Source organism: Ovis aries, chromosome 3 (assembly GCF_016772045.2).
Source record: "Ovis aries strain OAR_USU_Benz2616 breed Rambouillet chromosome 3, ARS-UI_Ramb_v3.0, whole genome shotgun sequence".
NCBI lineage: Eukaryota > Metazoa > Chordata > Mammalia > Artiodactyla > Bovidae > Ovis > Ovis aries.
The window spans coordinates 125843927-125871515 of NC_056056.1; the positions used below are offsets into that span (position 1 = coordinate 125843927).

The 27589-nt window shown below is 41.8% G+C and overlaps 1 protein-coding gene across 8 annotated transcripts in view; it reads right to left on the bottom strand.

Moving 5' to 3' along the window:
* Nucleotides 1–27589, bottom strand: part of POC1B (POC1 centriolar protein B) — a 106425-nt gene that overhangs the window by 59882 nt on the left and 18954 nt on the right. For all 8 annotated transcript variants that reach the window (XM_060414018.1, XM_060414016.1, XM_027967196.3 and 5 more), the window contains 3 exons: nt 19274–19445; nt 12753–12932; nt 17–124 (listed from right to left, as the gene is read on the bottom strand). In XM_060414018.1, the coding sequence (XP_060270001.1) occupies nt 17–124; nt 12753–12932; nt 19274–19445 (460 nt within the window). The remainder of the gene's footprint in view (nt 1–16; nt 125–12752; nt 12933–19273; nt 19446–27589) is intronic.

Genomic DNA, 27589 nt, shown 5'->3' on the forward strand with positions numbered 1-27589 from the left:
AGAGAAATGGACTTACCCTACGAAATCTGAGAAGTTGTTGACACACTGCTTACTTGTGGTATCCCAGATTTTAATAGTTTTATCCTCACTGCATGATACGATTAATCTGCCATCAGGTGAAAACCTGGAGAGCATAAGAAAGATCACTGTTGTGGAAGGCTCCTGACAATCACAATCAACTCTACCATGGCACACAGGTCAGGCTGTATGTATTAAATGATACCACAGCATGCAGCAGAATCATGTTCTGCTACCAACATCTTTCCAGCTGAAAATAACACAATGAACGACATTAATAAACCATTAAAAAAAGATCACAATATACTATATAGACTAACCAAGTCTCTCTTACCTTTTATTCTTTCTTTAATTATTTTTATTTTTAATTTTTACTTTATTTTGCTTTACAATACTGTATTGGTTTTGCCATACACTGACATGAATCTGCCACGGGTGTACATGAGTTCCCAATCCTGAACCCCCCTCCCACCCCATATCATCTCTCTGGATCATCCCCGTGCACCAGCCCCAAGCATCGTGTATCCTGTATCGAACATAGACTGGCAATTCGTTTCTTACATGATATTATACACGTTTCAGTGCCATTCTCCCAAATCATCCCACCCTCTCCCTCTCCCTCAGAGTCCAAAAGTCCGTTCTATACATCTGTGTCTCTTTTGCTGTCTCGCATACAGGGTTATCATTACTATCTTTCTAAATTCCATATATATGTGTTAGTATACTGTATTGGTGTTTTTATTTCTGGCTTACTTCACTCTGTATAATCGGCTCCAGTTTCATCCACCTCATTAGAACTGATTCAAATGTATCCTTTTATTCTTTTATTTAAATAATTTACTTTTATGGTATCTGTTCTAGGTCTGCACTGCTTCCAAGCCAAATAGCTTATGCTTTAAAAAAAAAATATTCTCTATTTCTGTCATTTTCTGGTGTTATCCATACGACCCAAGAGAGTCTGTATTACTCATCTTACCAACCCTGCAGTGACGCTCTTTGTAGGAAAATGACCGGTACCTTAAGTATGAAAATTGAATGCTATCAGCAATAGGGGCTTCCCTGGGGGCTCAGTCAGTGAAGAATCTGCCTGCAATGTGAGAAACCTGGGTTCCATCCCTGGGTCGTTAAGACCCCCTGGAGAAGGAAATAGCAACCGACTCCAGTATTCTTGCCTGGAGAATTCCATGTACAGAGGAGCCTGGTGGGCTACAAAATGTGTCCATGGGGTCACAAAATGTCAGACACAACTGAGTGACTAACTTTCTTTATCATCGACAGGAGGACAGATTCCCCAAGCCTGTAACTTCCTGGATGAGGGGAGGCCAGAGAGCTTCAATGGACTGAAAACAGGACAGCTCATGTATACAAAACTGAAGCTCCTGCATGGACACACCTGCTATCCACACACCTCATTAAAAGCGAATGAGAAAATGCTCAGACATCTTGTTTACTGCTTTTATACTCTCTCTCCCTTTAAGGTCCTTTCCAAGGTTGCTTTTCTGCCTTAAGTGCCTTTTTAGAATGGAGACAGGAGAGCACAAGATCAAAAGCAAAGTGAAAACTATTAGGAAACTATGAATACTCATTTTGCTATTAATACTTCAGCAATAGCAAAACCCAAAAAAGACAGATTTAGGTCACAGACCAATTATGTTTCAATTTTATTTGTAGTTTCCCTCTTGGCCCAGATTACTATAAAAGTCATCAACTAAGTAAGGGTGTGGATTATAATTGAAAGCTTTTCTTTTTGTTCTCTCACCATCCCCTCCTCCCAACTCCTGCCGTTAAGGCTGGCCTAAAATTAATTCTTCCTAACAGAAACTTTCAATCTAGAATTTATGAATTCATCATATTTTAAAAAGGACAGAGATGCATAATTAAATTCTACGTGAAATAGTCCTTAAAAATTCAAAGAAATAAATTTGCAAGGAAATATCTTCCACACTGGGCAGTTCAGCTTGATTTTATAATAACGTATTAATCTTTTCCTTTAGAAAATATGTAAGGAAGATTCAAATGTGAATGACAGTATTATAGAAACGCTCCAAAGAGATGAAACTTATTTTGTATAGATTCTGGAGAAGAAAAACCTATTCAGTATCCCCATGAAAATAACGTTTGCATCAGATTATAAATAATTAATGCAAGAAATCAGAGTGTGTTTCTTAATATGCTATCTTTTTAAAAGAATTACTTAATACGAACATTTTAAATTTTATTTCTAAGAGATGACTCAGTTCTTACATTTTAAGAAAGCAATGATGAAAAACGTAATAAAACGGAAGGATTAGCTGGAAGCAAAGTACAAAGCACAAATCCACACTATGACATTATTGGCCAAATACAACCACTGCCACGCCCACCACTACCACCAACCTCATTTATCCTGCCAGTATTAACTGAGCATCTATGTGCTAGAATGGTTCTCAACACTTTCCTTAAAACAACTCATTTAATTCTCCAAATAACCCTACCAAACAAGGGCTACTGCTGGCCTCAACTGACAGATGAATAAACCAGGGCACGTAAAGGAACAGGAACTGCCCGTCACACAGCCAGGAAGATTTGAACTCGGAAGTCTGGCTCCAGAGCCAAACCGCTCGGCCACTCTGTTGAAGACTCTGGCAGAAAGGAAAGTTTGTCTTACTGGCCAAAGTAGAGCACAGGAAGTTCTGTGTGGCTTCTTTGTAACCACAGAAAGTTCTAAAGTGGAAGCAAACCACAAGGCCATGCTCTTAGGAGGCTAAGTGCCTGGGTTCTGCTTGACAGGCTGACCACCAGACTATCTTTTAATAAAAATCTGTGTGTCTGCTGCCAGGCCCCATCAGTGCCCTTGAGGAGTCTGTGGGAAAGACATTCATTCATTGACTCATTCAAATATTTACTGAGCACCTGTGGGAACCAGGCATTGGGCGCTGGCCTGGGTTATAGGAATATCATGGTGAATGAGACCGATAAGACCCCTGCTTTCAGGAGGCTTTCATTCTAGGTGGGGGGAAAGGCACACAAATAATACAATTTCAGATAATGGTAAGAAAAAAGTTTTTTAACAAAAAGGTGCCCATTAGTCACTAGAAGCTCCCCAGAAGGAACTTGTGAATAAGGAAAAGAATGTTACCTGGACTAGCCAAAGATTCATCCTGAGCAGCTGGAATTATAGCCTGGGAGAAATTTCCCCAGCGATGGAGAAATGAAACGAAGACAATATGAACTTCAGATAAGTGGGGAGTGGAGGAGCTGGCTGGAATGAAAGGAGCTGGTACAGAGAGGATGTGTCTACCTCCAGCTCGGCGGGGCTGAGGCGGGGCTCAGAAACATGCTCTGGGGGCTCAGGAACATGCTCTGGACACGGTATTACAACCCCTGCATATGCTCTCTGTAGTTTCTTTTTGTCTCTTGTGTGTATGCTGTCCCTCAGCCATGTCCAATTCTTTGCAGCCCCGCGGACTACAGCCCACCAGGCTCCTCTGCCCATGGAATTTTCCAGGCAAGAGTACCGGAATGGGGTGCCATTTCCTCCTCCAGGGCATCTTCCCAACCTAAGAACCAAACCCGCATCTCTTGCACCATCTGCATTGGCAGGTGGATTCTTACCACTAGTGCCACCTGGGAAGCTTTTTTGGTCTTTGGAAGGGTTGCAAGTGACAATGGCGATTTGGCCTTCTCCTCCCTTTCATTTTTAATTAGATACATCAGAAATAGTTTAGCACCAATAAAAGAGGCTACTCTTTGCCCTGTCTTTAATTACAAAATGACAGTCCTTTTTTTGTGTGTGAGGGTTCAAACAGTACCTAACAGGGTTATTAATTTTAAGAATATTAAGAGGATATGAAATTTCTACCAAGACATTAACAAATTTCTAACTCTCTCATTCAGTACCACCCAACCACCTTTTAAGATTTCCAGCAAGTATGTTACCAAGATGAATATTAGTCAATGGTGACTAATGGATCAGCAGATGTGAACTGTTTGTAAGGCATTTGAGAAGTTAACTACTTCTTATTCAATCCCTTAAAATGTACTTTGGAGAAAAGGAGGAAATTCTCGAGCTTTTTGATGGAAAAACTGGTTCACATGTCCTTGAGAGTAGCCCAAGTTATATAACAGGAGTTCTTTAACTTTGAATCTCTGGAGCTTCTAAAACTATATGCAAAATTGTGGTCCATAAGCACAGTGATTAAGTTACTTATTCAACAGTGAGCCACACAGATCTGTGAACCCGGAGAAGTTTTAAAGTGCATTCGTAAGAAATCAAAATTCTCATTTGGATAATTCTTATCATTAGACTAAATACTCTATAAAAACCACTATGTACATGCATGTATCAAATCACCACACTGTACACCTTATATCTTAATAAAGCTGAGCGGAAAAAACACAAGGGCACACAATCCCCACCCCTGCCAGACAATTAGCTGCATGGAGGAAGGGCTAAGCCTTCTGAGATGAGAGCTTGTGACTCAACTCTCAGCCCTCCATGCAGGAGAAGGAAATAGTTTAATTTGAGAGTTAGATAAGCAACGTTTAGGAATTAGTTATGGTCCCTGAGGACCAACCTGGACTTCACAGGCTGAAGGAGATTTACTAAGCATCCAGTATCAGCCACACCCAAGGCTGCAACTGCACAGGAGATTTAAAAAAAAAAAAAAAAAAAGAATTTAAAATAAGGGAGGATAGAAAGGAAATAGTGGAAGAGAAGAAAAGAACAAAGAAAACATAGAAAGAAAATATATTCTCAAAAACCAAACTTACATTTCTGGCCCTCAGGGCTCTGAGACCAAAGTAGGCATTGTTCCATGTCCATTAAGAAACAAATAGTTAGTAAGTGGTACTCTGAAGCCAGCAGCTATTCAATAGGAGGGGAAAACAGTGAAAAGCAGTGAAAATAAGACTGCCAGGTCAGAAGAGAGTCTGAATTTTAAGGCCATTTCTGAAGCTGCCCAGATATATAACCTTATGAAGCTCCTAACTACCCGAGCCACTGTTTTCTGTCTGGATAATGAGAGAGTCTGAACTGCATTCAAGCCTAAAACTTTCATGTGGTGGTTTACTTGCTAAGTCGGGTCTGACTCTTACAAAACTTTCATAGACTCATTAAAAAAAAAAAAAGTTGGCAGCCTCCAAGTTTGCTTTGATGGGATTTGGGGTTTACATACTGAAGGCGGAGTTCAAGGCAATAAGCAAAACATTCATGTTTTTTTAAGTGTTGGGTAGCCTTAGAAGAGAAACCATCTGTTGATCGCAGTGATAGAATTCATTCCTATAACTGCTGAGAGAGAAAAAGCAGATGAAAGAGATTCAAAAAGATTTAGGTGTACTGTGAAACACGCTAATTACTGTTGGATCATTTACCATTTACACGCCCAGACTCCTCTCCTGGGATTTCCATCCGTAAGGAGAACTGCCTAGCAAGCGCTTCCTCTTGGATATGCTGCAGGCACTGACTCTGTACTTGTCCCAGTCTGAACTCATCTTCCTCCTCAAACTCCAGTGTTCCTTTTCTCAGTAAATGATTTCTCAAGCCAGAAATCTAGGAATCAAGCACGATTCCTATGTCTTCCACTCACTGTCACATTCCAGTCCATCATCAGACCCTGCCTCTTCAGATCCTAACAGGCCCTGCTGATGTTTCATTCTCCACAATCGAGAACAATCTGTAAATCTTTTTTTTTTTTTCTTTTAAACCCTTCGGTGGTTTCACATTTTTTCATGGGAAAAACTGCCCACAGCATCTGCCCTCCTGTCTCTTCATCATCACCTTACACTTCCTGGCACCACACCCCTCTTCTTTCTGTTCTTGCCCCAGGTGTTCCCTCATATGCTGTTCGCTTTGCTTCAAACATTGCTCCCTACTCTTTATCTTGTTTCAAATACTCTTTTTGATCCCATGGACTATACAGTCCATAGAATTCTCCAAGCCACAATACTGGAGTGGGTAGCCGTTTCCTTCTCTGGGGATCTTCCTAAACCAGGGATCAAACCCAGGTCTCCCGAATTGCAGGTGGATTCTTTACCAGCTGAGCCACAAGGAAGCCCCTAGTACTAAGTATTCAGTTCAGTTCAGTCGCTCATTCATGTCCGACTCTTTGCGACCCCATGAATCGCAGCACGCCAGGCCTCCCTGTCCATCACCAACTCCCGGAGCTTACTCAAACTCATGTCCATCAAGTTGGTGATGCCTCTGGCCATCTCATCCTCTGTCGTCCCCTTCTCCTCCTGCCCCCAATCCCTCCCAGCATCAGGGTCTTTTCCAATGAGTCAACTCTTCACATGAGGTGGCCAAAGTTGTGGAGTTTCAGCTTTAGCATCAGTCCTTCCAAAGAACACCCAGGACCAATCTCCTTTAGAATGGACTGGTTGGATCTCTTTGCAGTCCAAGGGACTCTCAAGAGTCTTCTCCAACACCACAGTTCAAAAGCATCAATTCTTTGGCACTAAGCTTTCTTCACAGTCCAACTCTCACATCCATACATGACCACTGGAAAACCATAGCCTTGACTAGACGGGCCTTTGTTGGCAAAGTAATGTCTCTGCTTTTCAATATGCTATCTAAGTTGGTCATAACTTTTCTTCCAAGGAATAAGCGTCTTTTAATTTCATGGCTGCAATCACCATCTGCAGTGATTTTGGAGCCCCCAAAAATAAAGTCTGACACTGTTTCCACTGTTTCCCCATCTATTTCCCATGAAGTGATGGGACCAGATGCCATGATCTCAGTTTTCTGAATGTTGAGGTTTAGGCCAACTTTTTCATTCTTCTCTTTCATCAAGAGGCTCTTTAGTTCCTCTTTACTTTCTGCCATTAGGGTGGTGTCATCGGCATATCTGAGGTTATTGGGATTTCTCCTGGCAATCTTGATTCCAGCTTGTGCTTCTTCCAGTCCCGCGTTTCTCATGATGTACTCTGCATAGAAGTTAAATAAACAGGGTGACAATAGACAGTCTTGACATACTCCTTTTCCTATTTGGAACTAGTCTGTTGTTCCATGCCCAGTTCTAACTGTTGCTTCCTGACCTGCATATAGGTTTCTCAAGAGGCAGGTCAGGTGGTCTGGTATTCCCATCTCTTTCAGAATTTTCCACAGTTGATTGTGACCCACACAGTCAAAGGCTTTGGAATAGTCAATAAAGAGAAATACATGTTTTTCTGGAACTCTCTTGCTTTTTCCATGATCCAGCAGATGTTGGCAATTTGATCTCTGGTTCCTCTGCACTTTCTAAAACCAGCTTGAACATCTGGAAGTTCACGGTTCACGTATTGCTGAAGCCTGGCTTGGAGAATTTTGAGCATTACTTTACTAGCATGTGAGATGAGTACAATTGTGTGGTAGTTTGAGCATTCTTTGGCATTGCCTTTCTTTAGGATTGGAATGAAAACTGACTGACCTTTTCCAGTGCTGCGGCCACTGCTGAGTTTTCCAAATTTGCTGGCATACTGAGTGTAGCACTTTCACAGCATCATCTTTCAGGATTTGAAATAGCTCAACTGGAATTCCATCACCTCCACTAGCTTTGTTCATAGTGATGCTTTCTAAGGCTCATTTGACTTCACATTCCAGGATGTCTGGCTCTAGGTGAGTGATCACACCATCATGATAATCTGGGTCATGAAGATCTTTTTTGTACAGTTCTCCTGTGTATTCTTGCCACCTCTTCTTAATATCTTCTGCTTCTGTTAGGTCCATACCATTTCCGTCCTTTATCGAGTCCATCTTTGCTTGAAATGTTCCCTTGGTATCTCTAATTTTCTTGAAGAGATCTCTAGTCTTTCCCATTCTGTTGTTTTTCTCTATTTCTTTGCACTGATCACTGAGGAAGGCTTTCTTATCTCTCCTTGCTATTCTTTGGAACTCTGCATTCAGATGCTTATATCTTTCCTTTTCTCCTTTGCTTTTTGCTTCTCTTCTTTTCACAGCTATTTGTAAGGCCTCCTCAGACAGCCATTTTGCTTTTTTGCATTTCTTTATATTGGGGATGGTCTGATCCCTGCCTCCTGTACAATGTCATGAACCTCCATCCATAGTTCTTCAGGCACTCTGTCTATCAGATCTAGTCCTTTAAATCTATTTCTCACTTCCACTGTATAATCACAAGGAATTTGATTTAGGTCATACCTGAATGGTCTAGTGGGTTTTCCCTACTTTCTTCAATTTAAGTCTGAATTTGGCAATAAGGAGTGCATGATCTGAGCCATAGTCAGCTCCCAGTCTTGTTTTTGCTGACTGTATAGAGCTTCTTCATTTTTGGCTGCAAAGAATACAATCAATCTGATTTCAGTGTTGACCATCTGGTGATGTCCACGTGTAGAGTCTTCTCTTGTGTTGTTGGAAGATAGGTAGAGCATTAAAAAACTTTTCAACGGGACTGGGACTAACTTCATATTATGGTCAATGACGCGACTGAACAGCTGAGGGCGTGCACACACACAGTCAGGGAAAGCTGAGGTGTAAAACTTGTGTGAACTATCTGCACAACGTGAATGTACTTAATGCCTCTGAACTATACACTTGAAAATTGGTTCAATGGTAAATTTTATACTATATATAGTTTACCCAAATACAGAAAAGTCTTTGCAATTCAGAGGATCAAAGATCACTTGTAACACAACCAAAAACTGAAAATTATGGTCAGATTTTCCCCGTGAAAGCTAATGCTAGAGAAACAATGTTGGAAAAGTTGTTTCATTGGCCTCTACTTATTTTTGACTGAGGATACCTTAAAAAAACACAAGTTAGCCCACAGCACACATTATTTTTAAATATTGAACTTTTAGAAAAATGCTTCTGCCACTAAAAATAAGTATTTCTTACCTGCATATGTAGATACATCAAACAAGACATGTTTTCGTCATTACTCATTAAAGACAAATTGCATGTTTAAAAAAGCTGGGAAATATAGTAAGTAAAAACAGCGCATAGCACCATCACTCAAACAAAATCATATAATATTGTGTCTATGCAGGAACTTTATCTTATGTGTAGATTTTTATATTATAATCACGAGTTCTGAATATTGCCCCTGTTACCCCAAACACAAACATATTTTCAAGTCACTACTTACATATCTTCTTTTAATAGCTATAAAATCATTTAAGTTTATTTAACTAGCTTTCTCTGGTTGGAGAACTTGATTATTTCCAAGTTCTCATCATTATAAATTACACTGAAAGCAGTATTTTTAAATACAGATTTTTTTCTTTGAATAAGAATTTGAATAAATCTATTTAGGATAGATTTCCAGTTGTGAACTCACTGTAACAAGGACTCCTGATATATTTTACAAATGGATTTCTAAAAAGACTATGCTAAATTCTATTTTTAAAGCATGAATATATCTCCCAATAGATAACATATCTTAAAAAAATTTTTTCTGTGAATCAAGATGTATGATTGAAACAATAGTTAGCCTAAAAAACACAGCTATTCATCTGTTCTTACACTAACGGGCACCACCTCTATGCCACATGGGGTGAGTCTGGGCTCCAGGGACAAACTCACAGTAAGTACAGGGCACAGAAATAAGACACTGAATTTAAATTACTTAAGTCTACGACATACTTAAAATTCAAATACTTAAGGGAGAAATAATTGCTCTGTCGACTCTCTACATCATTTAAATATATTGTCAATGCACTGGAAGGAAAAGCAGTATCACTTAGACTATTTCTAATGTTAAGCTGTCTAATTCATCTGTAATTTTTGGAAATGTGTGGTGTGCAATACAGATCTAACTTTAAATTTTTCCAAATAGAAATCTAATTATCTGAACTACATACATACATTTTAATATATTAAATAACTACTTAATATTATCTTAATATTTTAGCAACTATTCAGCTACTTCACCACTGATTGGAAATACCATCTTTATCAGAAAACATACGTAGATCTGCACCTGAACTTTCTATGACCCATTTTCCTAATCTGGTACCATGACTGTCTTATTTTAATTTCTACAAGTTTATACTGTGTTCTAGGAGCCTGTTACACAAGCTTCTTTCAATTTTTTCTGGTCATTCTTTTCTTGGTTATTCTTGGACATTTAATTTATTCATACGAATTTTGAAATCGGCTTGTGTAAGTTTCCACTAAACTCCTTTGGCAAAACTTCCCGTTCTGAGTAAGGGTAGTAATCATTATCAGACTTACTCCCCTACTATAAAAAAGATCATACAACTCAGAAAAATACATGAAGTGATTGATTTTAGGCACTCGATGAAAGACAGAACAGGGCTGTGAAGCTTGAGAGAGAGAATAAATGAGATAAGCACCAAATGCATCCCAAATCTCTACCTGGGAGCATTTTCCAGACATGGCTTAAGGACACAGAGCCCAAGGAAACAGCTGCAGTCTCACTGGGCGGACAAATAGCAGTTAGAATTCAGAACGGCTGAAGGGCTGGAATTTTGAGGACAGGATTGATAAGAAGACCTGTGAAGAGCAGAAATACCTCCAAATCTGCCCAAGTCTTGAGTCTTTGATCAAATACAAACATGATAAGGCTCAGGACAAGAAGAACTGGAAGAAAACAACAGAGACTGAGAGCCAAACAAAGCTTCCTTAGGGTACACAGTACCGAGGCATGTCCAAGTTCTCAACAGATCTGGTTGAACACTCCAGGCATTCAGTGGAGGCCCTAGAAAGGCCACTAGTACTGAAGTCCAAGAGTAAAGGCCACTCTAGATCCACCCTAAAAAGTCTGTATTCAACACAGTCTAGCTAGGCCAGCAGAAACGTAACAGCTTACCAAAACAAAAATCAACACTTTTTAGAAGATGATAGAATAACATACTCTCAAACATTTAGCCATGTTTGAGCATACAATAAAACATTTAAATATAAACAAGCAAAAATTTTGACTCGGATATGACAAATATTGGAATAAGAGACAAGGGCTTTAGAACTATTATTATAAATATGTTCAAGAATTTAAAGGAAACGATGAGCATAATGAGCAAACAAATGGAAAATCTCAGAGAAATGGATAAGCTTATAGTACACTGAACACGGCAAGGAAAAATACGATTGAACTTGAAAATAGGCCAATAGAAACAATGCAAATTGAAGCACAAAGAGAACATAAGTTTGAGAAAATGAACAAAGCCTCAATTAATGATGGAGGTTTATTGCAAAAGTCTCCATAAGGGATAACGATGCTGAAAACAAAGGCAGTGTTGGGGCTGGAGACACAACAGATATTATGAGTACACATGACTGTATGCAAGGACCACTCTTGCGTTTCCAAACTCTGCTTCACTATCACTTCCTCTGGAAAGTGCCTTTTAAAAAGGGTGAAAGGAAATGTTTTAAGGCTCACGTCTCTGTCTCCCTCCTTCTCTCCTCCCCTTCCCTTACTAATAGTTCCAAGTATGGCTTTATTCTGAAACCACACCATGTAATTAGACGGCAATTTCTGTCTTCCTCTCACAGCTCCACTCTCCTCTGAAAGAATCAGCATCATTCTCAAATCAGTATTTTGAGCACGGTGTCCCTCAGCAGTACAGGTTCAAATAAGACTTGGACTATCTCATGCCAGCCCTCTAAATGCAAAGTCATGCCAGTAGAATAGATCAATCAACAAAAAAGAGCTCAGATCACACTTTAAATAAGGAATGTAAAACAAAAGTGCTTCCCTCCCAGGCCAATTTCGATAAGGAAAGGAGATACATATTTTAAGTATTGTAGCAGTGTGTCTTGGGAATAGCGGGCTCCCTGGCTGTTAGCAGACGTAATAACACTTCTAATAGCACTTGTCCCAACAGACTGTTGCCAAAGGTTATGGAGTCATTCTCGGTTCCTCTCATTCTCATCCCATCCAATTAGACAGCAAGTACTTTTGGTTGTAACAACTGCAGTAGACCATTGAACAACATGGTGGTTAGGGGCACCAACCCTCTGCACAGTGAAAACCCCATGTGGAATTTAGTTTACCCTAGGAATCCAAGGTTGCTCCATATTCACAGCTCTGCATCTGTGGATTCAACCAACCACCCCTGCAGCTCAAACCCACGTTATTCAAAGGTCAACTAAATAAATAATCTAAATTCCGACTACATCTCAAAATCTCCACAGCCACCACCGCGGACCAAACTGGGATGAGAACAAGGGCGATAGCCCATACTTCCCAGCTCTGTTCTGACTTTTGGTGGTCTGCTCTCCACACGGTGGTCAGGGGGATCCCATTAAACTGTAAGTCAGAGAGCGGAACAGGCTCCAGTGGCTCACCTGCTCCGCCTGTCCACTGGGGCTATTCCTCCACTCTCCCACTCTCCACCACCCCTGCCTTCCTGCTCTGCCTCACATGGCCATCCAGCTCCCGCCCGAGGGCTTTCACTCTTGTTTCTTCTATGCAGGACATTCCTTCCCCAAACATCTTCAACTCTCACTCCCTGCCCTCCTTCGGGTCTCTGCACAAAGGTCACCCTCTCTGGGAGCAATTGCTGAACACCCTATTTAAGCCAGCAGCTCTGAGTTTCTCCATAGCACTTACTACCATATCGAGTGTCCCATTTGCTTATTCTCTGTCTCCCCTCCCCAGAACATAAGCTTCATGAGAGCAGCAGTTTTTGACCATTTTGTTTATTATTATTCCTGGCACACAATAAACATTTGATGAGGGAATAAATAATGAATGAATGAATTTGCCCTCAATCCCCTTTTCTGGGATTTGGGGGTAAAATTCAGACTGCAGCCGGAAAAACCATATGGAAACGTTATGGTGAAACTTTGCACTTACTTGGCACAGCGAACCCAGTGTGTGTGTCGGTACAAGGAATATAAGAAGCGCTGGCGATACATGTTCCATACTTTGATAGATTTGTCTTCAGAAGCTGTGGCAAGAAACTGGCCATCGGCTGAAAAGTCCACACTTCGAACTGGAGCTGTGTGAGCTTTAAATTCAGAGGATTTCCCTCTCCTGGAAATAAATAGTTTAATATTTATAACATGATTTAATTACAATCAACATATACAATAGTTTAACTCATAAAAACTGACAGAAAGTGTGGAAAGGCTGTTTTGAACTGCACTCTGCATCAGAACCGTTTAAGCCAGTTCTGTGCACTGAAGAGAGACACCCTGGTGGTTACGACCCAGAAATTCATTTGCTGAGTTTGTTTTAACGGGAAGCTAGGAAATAATATTTTTGAACAAATCTCTACCATGTATTTTAAGTTCCTGTTGTTCCTCTAGAGACTGCAATATACAGTTTAAATAAACTGCAACCTAGCAAAGCTAAGATTTGTTAAATAAGGAGCTCTAAGGCAGTGTTTTCAAACTTTGACACGAAAGTTTGGGCTGGCAGTCTGGGTTGGCAAGGAGGAAACGTCCTCCGTGTCATATGCCTCGACAAAAAACGTCCCTGGGTGATTTGACGCTCCTGTTTTGACCCACCAGCAATGGGAACTGAGACCCCTGGGGTGTCCCTACGACCCTGCTCATGTCTGAGCCCAATCTTACATTCACAAGCAAAACAAAAGATAAATGGTAATAACAGACTTCGATTCTCAACACCTTGAAATTTCAGATACGTTCTTTCTTTTTCCTGGCTAGGGTGCGGAAAAGAGAATAGAAAAAAAGAGGTGAAAATAATGTGTGGCATTTAAGGAGAAGCAGCGGGGAAACTACTGAAATAATCTGGGGGCAGGCTAGCAGATGGAACTGGAGGTAAATGGTGACATTCGGGAAACGCTACTTTGTGTCAGCGTTTCCACTTTCCCAAGGTACTTTCACTTTATACCACATTTAGACTTAGCAATTTTTTCCATTCAGAAAGTCACATTTATACAAGTGGTGCCTTATGGGAAAAATTGCCACAAGTGTGTTAAAAAGATTAGGCAGCAGAACTGGCAGAAGCCTAGAAGTTACACCCAGCTCCTCCTCTTCCCCAGTATCCAAGGGGTCAGCAGGCCTATTTAGTGACAGTGAGATTGCCATCACTTCCTGCGTATCTTCTGAATCCCTCCTCTTCTTTGCATCCCAGCTGTGCTCGTATTAAGATAGATATACACACCCTCTGTATCCTTCACCTAGATTACTGCAAAAGCCTCTTAACTGGTCTCCCCGCTCTAATCTTTTATCCCCCTCCAGTCACCTACATACTGTGTTTATAGACTTGCTAAATGTATGATTCTAAGCATGTAAACCCCAGTGTAAATGTGTCATCGGCTGCTCTCCAAGAAAAAGTACAATGCCCAAGCTCTTCGGCAAGACCACCTGCCGCTACACTGACCTTTGTACCCTAAGACAACCACAGTGCCTCAAATCCGCCTCTGGCTTTGTACTTGCTTCCTTAGCCTGACTGCCTCCTCTTACCCGGCCTTTCACCAACCCAGATAGGCTTACTTGTTCTCTATCTGCTGTGTCTATTTTGCTTATTATACAGTAATTTTCATTATAAAATAGATCGGCCGCTCTCCTATTAGGCAGTAATTTTTCTGAGGACAGGAATCATGGCTTACTTATCTCTAAAAGACCAGCATCCAGCACAATGTCGGGCACATAAGAAGAGCTCAGTATGCTTTGCTGAATTCTGCTGGGAAGAGTCGATCCTTAAATGGTTCTTAGATCCCTCCTGGCTTTCCCTTCCAGTGGTCTGTAGAAGGCAGAGGCGACTCTGTCATAAATCTCCATCACCTGATATGTGGTATTTCACCAGGAATAATGAAAATAATATAGGAGGGAGCATTCAGGGACTAGTCCAGTGAGGTTTCAAGGGAATGTTCTATGAGTAGAAGTCAGGAGGACAACATGGGCTGATTTTCAGTATAAGGCCTAGAGTAAACAAACTAAAGACTTGGCATCTAATGTGACCAGGAAGCCAAGGGTAGTCAGTATCACAGAATCTGCCTTGATCTTTATTGGGCTCTCCACACTTCAGAACATCTATCCTGTCTGCCTTCTTTGTAACAGCTCCTCCTCTCGGCAATCAGTTCAGTTCACTTCAGACGCTCAGCCGTGTCCGACTCTTTCGACCCCATTAATTACAGCACGCCAGGCCTCCCGGTCTATCACCAACTCCCAGAGTTCGCCCAAACTCATGTCCATTGAGTCGGTGATGCCATCCAGCCACCTCATCCTCTGTCATTCCCTTCTCCTCCTGCCCCTAATCCCTCCTAGCATCAGAGTCTTTTCCAATGAGTCAACTCTTCACATGAGGTGGCCAAAGTATTGGAGTGTCAGCTTTAGCATCAGTCCTTCCAAAGAACACCCAAGACTGATCTTTAGAATGGAATGGTTGAATCTCCTAGCAATTTTAGGGACTCTCAAGAAGTCTTCTCCAGCATCACAGTTCAAAAGCATCAATTCTTCAGTGCTCAGCTGTCTTCACAGTCCAACTCTCACATCCATACATGACCACTGGAAAAACCATAGCCTTGACTAGACGGACCTTTGTTGGCAAAGTAATGTCTCTGCTTTTCAATATGCTGTCTAGGTTGGTCATAACCTTTCTTCCAAGGAGTAAGCGTCTTTTCATTTCATGGCTGCAATCACCATCTGCAGTGATTTTGGAGCCCCCAAAAATAAAGTCTGACACTGTTTCCACTGTTTCTCCATCTATTTCTCATGAAGTGATGGGACCAGATGCCATGATCTCAGTTTTCTGAATGTTGAGCTTTAAGCCAAGTTTTTCACTCTCCTCTTTCACTTTCATCAAGAGGCTTTTAGTTCCTCTTCACTTTCTGCCATTAGGGTGGTGTCATCGGCATATCTGAGGTTACTGAGATTTCTCCTGGCAATCTTGATTCCAGCTTGTGCTTCTTCCAGTCCCGCGTTTCTCATGATGTACTCTGCATAGAAGTTAAATAAACAGGGTGACAATAGACAGTCTTGACATACTCCTTTTCCTATTTGGAACCAGTCGGTTGTTCCATGCCCAGTTCTAACTGTTGCTTCCTGACCTGCATATAGGTTTCTCAAGAGGCAGGTCAGGTGGTCTGTATTCCCATCTCTTTCAGAATTTTCCACAGTTGATTGTGATCCACACAGTCAAAGGCTTTGGCATAGTCAATAAAGAGAAATACATGTTTTTCTGGAACTCTCTTGCTTTTTCCATGATCCAGCAGATGTTGGCAATTTGATCTCTGGTTCCTCTGCACTTTCTAAAACCAGCTTGAACATCTGGAAGTTCACGGTTCACGTACTGCTGAAGCCTGGCTTGGAGAATTTTGAGCATTACTTTGCTAGCATGTGAGATGAGTACAATTGTGTGGTAGTTTGAGCATTCTTTGGCATTGCCTTTCTTTGGGATTGGAATGAAAACTGACCTTTTCCAGTGCTGTGGCCACTGCTGAGTTTTCCAGATTCGCTGGCATATTGAGTGCAGCACTTTCACAGCATCATCTTTCAGAATTTGGAATAGCTCAACTGGAATTCCATCACCTCCACTAGCTTTGTTCGTAGTGATGCTTTCTAAGGCCCATTTGACTTCACATTCCAGGATGTCTGGCTCTAGGTGAGTGATCACACCATCATGATGATCTGGGTCGTGAAGATCTTTTTTGTACAGTTCTCCTGTGTATTCTTGCCACCTCTTCTTAATATCTTCTGCTTCTCTTAGGTCCATACCATTTCTGTCCTTTATCGAGTCCATCTTTGCTTGAAATGTTCCCTTGGTATCTCTAATTTTCTTGAAGAGATTTCTAGTCTTTCCCATTCTGCTGTTTTCGTCTATTTCTTCACACTGATCGCTAAGGAAGGCTTTCTTATCTCTCCTTGCTATTCTTTGGAACTCTGCATTCAGATGCTTATGTCTTTCCTTTTCCCCTTTGCTTTTTGCTTCTCTTCTTTTCATAGCTATTTGTAAGGCCTCCTCAGACAGCCATTTTGCTTTTTTGCATTTCTTTATATCGGGGATGGTCTTGATCCCTGCCTCCTCTACAATGTCACGAACCTCTGACCATAGTTCTTCAGGCACTCTGTCTATCTGATCTAATCCCTTGAATCTGTTTGTCATTTCCATTGTATAATCGTAAGGAATTTGATTTAGGTCATACCTGAATGGTCTAGTGGTTTTCCCTACTTTCTTCAATTTAAGCCTGAATTTGGCAATAAGGAGTTTATGACAACAGTTCTTGGCAATAGGCAGGTCCAACTGATGAATCCAGATCCCGTCCCAACAGGAAGTATGTAAGAACCCAAGATAGGAGTGCCCAGTGTTTGTTGTGCTGGTGCTTAGCTGGTTTCTAGCTCCTCACCTGCCTTAACAGAGTCTGTCCACCTCCCACACAGGTACCTGCCCTTTCTACCCGAATTCTCGTGACCGCCCACCGTGACCAACGCCAGCCACACCTGCCTCCCAGCTTGCTCCTGCTAGCCTTTCTCAGCCTCCTGATCAGCAGCTGCGGTGTCGGTCTGCTCACCCGGCTGCCCACAGCTCCTCTCTCCCCCAGGCACACACACCACTCTTCCCCACCAGTGGCAGAATCCACCAGTTTCTCCTCCTTCAAATCTCGAGTTGCAGTCAGGCTAGTGTTGTGACTGACTGACCGACAGGATGTGGCAGAAGGCACACTGGGCAGGTTCCAGGCCCAGCCTTTAAGAAGTCTAGCCGCTTCGGCTTTGGTTATCCTAGATTGTCCGACAGCTGCCATGCTGCAAGGAAGTCCTTTTATGCTGCTGCAGAAAGGGCATGTAGAGGACAAAGGCGCCCAGCCAACAGCCAACACCAAGGCCACTGGCATCTGAGGGAGGCACTGGACCTGCCAGCCCAGCTGCCAGTGTAATGAAGCTGCGTAACGGCCCACATTACCGGGGCAGTGGGATAAATCGTCCAGACAGCCCCTACAACTGGGAGAAAACGATAGCTACTGTCAAGCTTCTAAGTTTGGGGACCATTATGCAGCAACAGATAACTGGTTCATCAGTTTCCTTCTCATTGCCATGATCCACTGTTGCCCTGGCCTGCTGAGATATGATTTAGGAAGAGGAACTAGACATATCTACACAAGCCTAATTGTGGTGCTTAGATCAGGCAGTGAAAATGAATGATTCCATGTCCTTTTAGCTTGTCTACCCAGTGCTTTACTCACTGAGCTTTCCCCAAAATAGCAATGGGAGACGGAGGCTGTGCTGAAAACAGCAAACCACTAGTCCAAAATTCTCAAAGTCAAGGCTTTAAAAAATGCTTTCCCTTTTAGACCCTGAGCCAGTCTTTCTTCCTTACAACTCCCTCTTACACTGCTATCTGTAGTGTCAGAACATGTCAACATGTCACTTCTCCTCAGTAGTGTTGTCCTGCCTTGAGATAATCTTCAGATTGCTCAGTTTGGAGTTTCCTTCAGGCAGTGGCAGGGAAAAAAAGTGTCCTCTGGCAGGGAAATGCTTCAGGAACTTTCATTTATTTGGGAGTGCCTGGGCCCATTCAGGCACGAACCACAGATCAAATCCCGCCCCGACAGAGTGAAGGCAAACATTTCTTATTATCTGAAGTGATCTGATATGTACACATCCCAGAAGAAACGGGGGTGGAGGACACATGAAACAAGACTGACCGAACTCTGAAGAGCTACTCAATCTGGTGGATGGTTATGGTGGGGAGCTGTCATGCTATCTACTCTATTTTCATACATGTTTGAAATCTACATAACTAAGAGTTTAAAAACTTTTAAAATAATCAAGGCTCAATAACTGCTTAAAATAGATGGACTATCAGCTAGGGTTTGGAAAGGTAGTGGGTTGAAAGTGAAAGTGTTAATTGCTCCATCATGTCAGACTCTTTACAACCCTGTGGACTGTAGCCCACCAGGCTCATCTGTCCATGGAACTCTCCAGGCAAGAATACTGGAGTGGGTAGCCATTCTGTTCTCCAGGGGATCTTCCCAACCCAGGGATTGAACCTGGGTCTCCTGTATTGCAGGCAGATTCTTTATCATCTGAGTTACCATAAACTGTAAAATCTTGGTGAGGCAGTCCAATGTGTATCTCTCTGGGGAGATGATCTAAAGCTTACATGAGATTCATAAAGGGATTGATAACCATCACCCTCCCTAACCGCCTCTCCTACAAAAACACTTCAGACATTATTAAGCATATTTCTATGGTTAGAAATAGTTTTCAAACAGAAGACATAATTATGAGTTCAAGATGAGGGGAAAACAGTATGAAATAATTTTACCAGGCCAGTATGCCTCGTTTGTGTCTTAGACTAAAGATGTACATGTAACTGGGGGGGTTAGGCAGTCCAAGAGGGACAGAATCTCAACCCCAGTTATCTTTTACATTTCCAAACCCACCGCATAGCAGCTGTTCTGCTCTTACTTGTCAGGGATCCAGAGTCTAATGGTCCTATCTCGTGAAGCTGATGCCAGTAAGTTTCCAAGTGGGGAAAACTGCAGGCTGGTGACAACGTCCTTGTGACCCACGTATCTGAAAGCTCTAGCTTGCGGCCTGAGGCTCCACAGCATGAGAAATGTATCCCAAGAGCCGGTAGCTATTAAGAAACAGAAGAACAAGATCACTGTGTGTTAAAATGCAAACACAGGCATGTCTCATTACAATGGGCGGGGTATCTAATAACAAGATGTCCAGGTAACAGAGAGGCTGGAGGTGGCACGACAGACCAGGTAATGGCAAAAATATTTTAAAAAGAAACCCAAAGCCACATCACTAACACGCAAGCGTGGCTGTGTCCTATGTAGCCATACAGCAGGATTAGTGGTCCCTGTATTTGGTTAGGACTCAATGACTATTTTCTAAAAAAAGGCAGCTCAGTACAACAGAGACACAGGACTGGGGGTCAGTTCTGTCTCTCTCAGGGTGACTGAGAAAGTAACTTAATCTCTGTGTCATAAGTGCTGCATGCTACTCCTGAGGGGGCTGGAGATGATTTTTTTCAACTGTTCATGTGGAGATAATTTCACAGTTGCAGAACAGTTACATTAACAGTATAATGAACATTAATATACTTTTTACCAGATCCACCTGTTGTTACTATTTTGCCCCATTTGGTTTACAATTTTCTTGTGGGCTCACTCTCTCTTTTTCTGTACACAAGCATGCATGTGCACACACATACGCACACTCACACACACACACACAATTTTTTTCTTAAGCCATTTTGGGGTAAGTAAATTCAACACCATGGCACCTTTATTCCTAAATACTTAAGGGCATATTTCTTAGAATAAAGCTATTCTTCTACATACCAACAAGACTGCAATCAACTTCACAAAATTTATCAGTGACAGTACTTTAACTGACCAAATGTTTTCCAGTTTTGTTAACTGACCAGTAATGCCTTTTATAGCTAGATAAGTTAAGCTTAAAACCCACTTTGTGCTCTGTTATGACATCCTACAATTAATAAAAGAATCATATGTTTCAGACATCACCTTAAGGCTTTAAGAAAAGGAAGACAAATGGGATAAATAGTGGAAATAAATGCCTTTGATCAAGAAGTAAACAAATGAAAGACAGATCTAACTCTTGCCACAAAACCAAATGTTATATATGCATTGAAGTGAAGTGAGGTGAAAGTCACTCAGTCATATCCAACTCTGCAACCCCATGGACTATACAATCCATGGAATTCTCCATTCCAGAATACTGGAGTGGGTAGCCATTCCCTTCTCCAGGGGAATCCTCCCAATTCAGGGATTGACCCAGGTCTCCTGCATTGCAGGCGGATTCTTTACCAACTGAGCTGCCAGGGAAGCCCATTATATATGCCTGTACCCCCAAAATAGCCCCAGTGAGAGAAACCAGGTCAGTGAGAAACACTAAGTTTATATTATAGAATGTTCAGGAAAAAATACCTCAAAACACAATTAGTATTACTCTTAGAAGAGAAAAATAAAGTCTCTGAAGCTCTGAAAAGCTTCTAAGTTCTTCAGCCATAGATAAAATTCACTTGAACTCGGTCTATGCATTGTTTCCATGTAAAATAGTTAAAGTGAGTTTATAAGCTGCATACTACCCCCCCTTTTTTTTCTTAAAGTACAGAAGCTGATGTTCCATCACAATTCATCAAATTATTAAATGAATCAGGTTCAAATTATTTGCGGTTAATGTGACAAAACAGGGAAAACCATGAATCATCACATGTGTTATATTTAGGACTCGAGTTCTAAGGTATTATACTACAAACAAGAGCTACAAAAGGAAATAAGACACAATTTCATGGAACTGCAATAGAATAGGAGATAGTTCATCAGTAATGTCATACATATTCAGAGGACTTTTATATACTATTTATTCTTTTTTCCTTCCAGTTATGAGGTATACATCATAAAATGATTACTACAATAGATTTAGCGAACATCTATCATCTCATAATTCTTATTAAAGAAATACAAAAAAAAATTTTTCCCTTGTGATAAGAACTCTTAGGACTTACTCCCTCAGCAATTTTCATACAGCAGTGTTAATTAATGTTATAATCATGTCTCTTGTACTTATAATGGAAGCTTATACCTTTTTCCCTTTCTTAATGTTACACAGAGTGGTGAGTGGTTCTGTTTAAGGAAAGGACACCCCCATCTGAGCAGAGACTTGAGGGAAATGAGAAGCGGTTCAGGCTGAGACATGAAGAAAGAGCACTCCAGGCAGAAGGACTCCACATGTAGGGCCTGAGACAGCAATGAATTTGGCAGTCTGAGGGACAGCAAGGAGGCCAGCATGTCCGCCAGGACAGGGAGAAAAAGACAACCAGGGATGGAAGCCAAGAAGGAAGCAGATGCCGGCAAGGAGCCACGTGAGAGGTGTGTATTTAGTTCTAAGCCACTAAAGGATTCCAAACAGGAGTATCTTATGATTTAAGAAAACTGTCATTTTGACAGTGAGAAAAGGATGGGCTAGCCAATAATCATGGTGGACCAACTGGGTATTCACAATGAGAAAGACAATGTCTCCTATATTTTGTACTCTACACAAAAATAGTTCCATATGGATTACAGCTCTAAATACAATAGGCAGGACGATAAGCGTTTAGAAGAGATCTTAGGGGAAAATATTCATGGCCACTGGGGTAGGCACGATTGTTTAAATAACACATGAAAATTACTAAAATACTAAAAGAATGATCATTTGTACTACACTAGAATTAAGAAATTTTACTCACTGAAAGACATCACTAAGCAAATAAAATGGTAAGCCACAGAGAGGAAAAAGATATTCACAATACAGTTATCCAACATATAACAAAGAATATATAAAGAACCCAACAAATCAATAAGGAAAGTCAAGAAAACACAGTAGGCAAATAGGCAAAGGGCTTAAATAGGCACTTCATACGGGAAGATATACAAATGGCTAATAAATGTATAAAAAGGTGCTCAAATCCACCAGGAAAGTGCAAATTAAAATGGCAACGAGATATTACTACACTCTCATTAGAGTGGCTACAATAGAAGAGATCAGCTCAGTTCAGTCGCTCGGTCGTGTCCGACTTTTTGCAACCCCATGGACTGCAGCACGCCAGGCTTCCCTGTCCATCACTGACTCCCGGAGCTTATTCAAACTCACGTCCCTCGAGTTGGTGATGCCATCCAACCATCTCATCCTAGGCTGCCCCCTTCTCCTCCTGCCCTCAATCCATTCCAACATCAGGGTTTTTCTAATAAGTCAGTTCTTCACATCAGGTGGCCAAAGTACTGGAGCTTCCGCTTCAGAATCAGTCCTTTCAATGAATATTCAGGACTGATTTCCTCCAGGATTGACCGATGGATCTCCATGCAGGCCAAGGGACTGCCAAGAGTCCTCTACAACACCACAGTTCAAAAGCATCAATTCTTTGGTGCTCAGCTTTCTTACAGTCCAACTCTCACATCCATACATGACTACTGGGAAAACCATAGCATTGACTAGATGGACCGTTATCACAAAGTAATGTTTCTGTTTTTTATTATGCTGTTTAGGTTGGTCATAACTTTTCTTCCAAGGAGCAAGCTTCTTTTAATTTCAAGGCTGCAGTCACCATCTGTAGTGATTTTGGAGCCCAAGAAATTAAAGTTTCTCACTGTTTCCATTGTTTCCCCTTCTATTTGCCATGAAGTGATGGGACCAGATGCCATGATCTTCGTTTTCTGAATGTTGAGCTTTAAGCCAACTTTTTCACTCTCCTCTTCCACTTTCATCAAGAGGCTCTTTAGTTCACCTTTGCTTTCTGCTGTAAGGGTGGTATCATCTGCATATCTGAGGTTATTGATATTTCTCCTGGCAATCTTGATTCCAGTTTGTGCTTCATCCAGCCCAGCATTTCTCATGATGTATTCTGCCTGTAAGTTAGACAAGCAGGGTGACAATATACAGCCTTGACATACTCCTTTCCCTATTTGGAACTAGACGATTGTTCCATTTCCAGTTCTAACTGTTGCTTCTTGCCCTGTATACAGATTTCTCAGGAGGCAGGTAAGGTGGTCTGGTATTCCCATCTCTTTAAGGATTTTCCACAGTTTGCTGTGATCCACAGTCAAAGGTTTTGGCATAGTCAATAAAGCAGAAGTTTTTCTGGAACTCTCTTGTTTTTTCGATGATGGCAATTTGATGTCTGGTTCCTCTGGCTTTTCTAAAACCAGCTTGAACATCTGGAAGTTCTCAGCTCATATACTGTTGAAGCCTCACTTGGAGAATTTTGAGCATTACTTTGCTAATGTGTGAGATAAGTGCAACTGTGTGGTAGTTTGACATTCTTTGGCATTACCTTTCTTTGGGATTGGAATGAAAACTGACCTTTTCCAGTCCTGTGGCCACTGCTGAGTTTTCCAAATTTGCTGGCGTACTGAGTGCAGCACTTTCGCAGCATTAGGATTTGAAATAGCTCAACTGGAATTCCATCACCTCCACTAGCTTTGTTCATAGTGATACTCCCTAAGGCCCATTTGACTTTGCATTTCAGAATGTAATAGCTGAGTGATCACATTGTGGTTATCTGGGTCATGAAGATCTTTTTTGTATAGTTCTTCTGTGTATTCTTGCCACCTCTTCTTAATATCTTCTGCTTCTGTTAGGTCCATACCATTTCTGTCCTCTATTGAGCCCATCTTTGCATGAAATGTTTCCTTGATATCTCTAATTTTCTTGACAAGATCTCTAGTCTTTCCCATTCTATTGTTTTCCTCTATTTCTTTGACTTGATCGCTGAGGAAGGCTTTATCTCTCCTTGCTAGTCTTTGGAACTCTGCATTCAAATGGGTATATCTTTCCTTTTCTCCTTTGCCTTTAGCTTCTCTCCTTTACTTAGCTATTTGTAAGGCCTCCTCAGACAACCATTCTGCCTTTTTGTGTTTTTCTTGGGGATGGTCTTGATTACTGCCTCCTGTACAATGTCACAAACTTCCATCCATAGTTCTTGAGGCACTCTATCAGATCCAATCCCTTGAATCTATTTGCCATTTCCATTGTATAAGGGATTTGATTTAGGTCATACCTGAATGGTCTATGGTTTTCCCTACTTTCTTCAATTTAAGTCTGAATTTGGCAATAAGGAGTTCATGATCTGAGCCACAGTAAACTCCCAGTTTTGTTTTTGCTGACTATATACAGCTTCTCTATCTTCAGCTGCAAAGAATATAATCAATCTGATTTCGGTGTTGACCATCTGGTGATGTCCATGTATAGAGTTTTCTCTTGTGTTGTTGGAAGAGGGTGTTTGCTATGACCAGTGCATTCTCTTGACAAAACTGTGTTAGCCTTTGCCCTGCTTCATTCTGTACTCTAAGGCCAAATTTGTCTGTTACTCCAGGTATCTCTTGACTTCCTACTTTTGCATTCCAGTCCCCTAAAATGAAAAGGACATCTTTTTTTGGGTGTTAGTTCTAGAAGGTCTTGTAGATTTTCATAGAACCATTCAACTTCAGCATCTTTAGCCTTACTCGTTGGGGCATAGACTTGGATTACCGTGATGTTGAATGGTTTGCCTTGGAAATGAATAGAGATCATTTTGTTATTTTTGAGATTGCATCCAAGTACTGCATTTCAGGCTCTTTTGTTAACTATGAGGGCTACTTGACTTCTTCTAAGGGATTCTTGCCCACAGTAGTAGATATAATGGTCATCTGAGTTAAATTCACCCATTCCAGTCCCTTCTACTTCACTGATTCCTAAAAAGGAGATGTTCACTCTTACCATCTCCTGTTTGACCACTTCCAATTTACCTTCATGCATGGACCTAACTGGTTCCAATGCAGTATTGTTCTTTACAGCATTAGACTTTACTTCCATTACCAGTCACATCCACAACTGGGTGGTGTTTTTGCTTTGGCTCCATCCTTTTTGGAGTTATTTCTCCACTGATCTCCAGTAGCATATTGGGCACCTACTGACCTGGGGGGTTCATCTTTCAGTGTCCTATCTTTTTGCTTTTTTATACTGTTCATGGGTTCTCAAGGCAAGAATACTGAAGTGCTTTGCCATTCCCTTCTCCACTGGATGATGTTTTGTCAGAACTCTCCACCATGACCTGTCCTTCTTGGGTGGCCCTACATGGCATGGCTCATGGTTTTGTTGAGTTAGATAAGGCTGTGCTCCATGTGATCAGAGACTGAGCCAGACCTGCCTTTGAGTGTTTCAGTGTCTCCTGTGGAGGCTCGGGTCAGCAGTGGGCTGCTGCAGGGGCAGGGGCTCTGGGTACAGCAGATCTGGCTGTGGCATAAGCCCTCTTGGAGGAGGTCGCCATTAACCCCACCATAGAGCCGCCAGAACTTACACAGGACCAGGGAAATAGGCTCTGGAGGGCATAAACAGAACCCTGTGTGCACCAGGACCCAGGAGAAAGGAGCAATCACCCAACAGGAGACTGGTCCAGACTTGTCCGGGAGTGTCCAGGAGCTCTGGCAGAGGCGTGGGTTGGCGGTGGCTGCTGCAGTGTCTGGGGCACTGAGTGCAGCAGTGCGTGCACTGGACCTTTCCAAGGAGGTCGCCATTATCTTCATCACCTCCACCGCAGTTTGGCCTCAGATCAGAAAACAGGGATGGAACACAGCATCCCCCCCACCCCCACCCCCCCATCCACAGAAAATTGGATTAAAGATTTATGGAGCATGGCCCCGCCTCTGAGAAAAAGACTCAGTTTCCCCCTCAGTCAGTCTCTCCCATCAGGAAGCTTCCATAAGCCTCTTATCCTTATCCATCAGAGGGCAGACAGAATGAAAAACACAACAGAAGGGATAAATAATACCAAATCTTGGTGAGTATGTGGAACAAGGGAACTCTGAGATAATGGTGGTGGTTATACCCACCCTTGGAAAATTGTTTTGAAATCTGTTAAGCTGAAAGACGTCCCTGGTGACTCAGATGGTAAAGAATCTGCCAGCAGTGCAGGAGACCTGGGTTGTATCCTTGGGTCAGGAAGATCCCCTGGAGAAGGAAATGGCAACCCATTCCAGTATTTTTGCCTAGAGAATTCCATGGACAAAGAAACCCAGAGGGCTATAGTCCATAGTGTTCAAAGAGTCAGACACAGCTGAGCAACTAACACAGAAACACACCACACACACACACACACACACACACACACACACACACACACACAAGATGACTATATTTGGGCTTCCCTGGTGGCTCAGTGGTAAAGAATCCTCCTGCAAATGCAGGAGAAGTGGGTTCAATCTCTGGATCAGGAAGATCCCCTGGAGAAGGAAATGGCAACCCACTGCAGTCCTCTTGCCTGGGAAATCCCATGGACAGAGGAGCCTGGTGGGCAACAGTCCATGAGGTAGCAGGAGTCAGACACGACTTAGTGACTGACCAACAACAAGCAGCTGAATATACACTTACCATCTGACTCAGCAATTCAACTTCTAAGTCAAATACCTGCAGAAATTCTTATCCATGTTCAGCAGAAGATATATACAGTAATGTTTATGGAACATCACTCAAAGAAGACCAAAACTAGAAACCCAACTGCCTATCAAAATAAAACAGATAGACAAATTGTGGTATATACACACTGTGTACCTGTGTAATTAAAATGTACTCACGAAGTTCAAGAAGCAAAACTGATCTATGGAGTTAGAAGTCAGCACAGAGATTATGTGGGTGGCAGGCGGGGAGGACAGTGGCTATAAGGGAGGTCAAGGGTACTGGCAAAACAGGTAAGTCACACTGTGGAGATTCAGCAAGCTGTTCAACGTTGGCACATATCTTATACTTCAAAAAAATGTTTAGACAAAACAAACAGAAAATCTCAGTCTGGCTGTTGTTTGGAGTGCATACAGAGGGAAGAAGGAAATCAGTTTGGAGGCTGTTGCAATAGTCCAGCCAGAAGGAGGTGGTCTGGACCAGGCTGTGGAAGTGGGAGAAGCAGTCAAAACCAAGGTCTATTGTAAAGACAGAGTCCCCAAGGTTTGCAAACACACTAGATGTGAGGGGGAAAGAGAGAAAAGAAAACAAGGTGCCCGGCTGCTGGCCTGGGAGATATTTAATGAGATTAAGGCATTTACGGCATTAAGTGAAATAATACTCATAAGCCAAGCCTGGCACACAGAAAACACTCGGCTGTAGCTATCATTACGGTAGCTTTAGTTTTTGCTACTGTCAGCAGTGACAGTGTAGATAATACATTAGAGACTGAAAATTGGATGGGGTCACTCAAGCAGTAAGTCTAGATACAGAAGCGGATGAAGGTACTTAACCTGG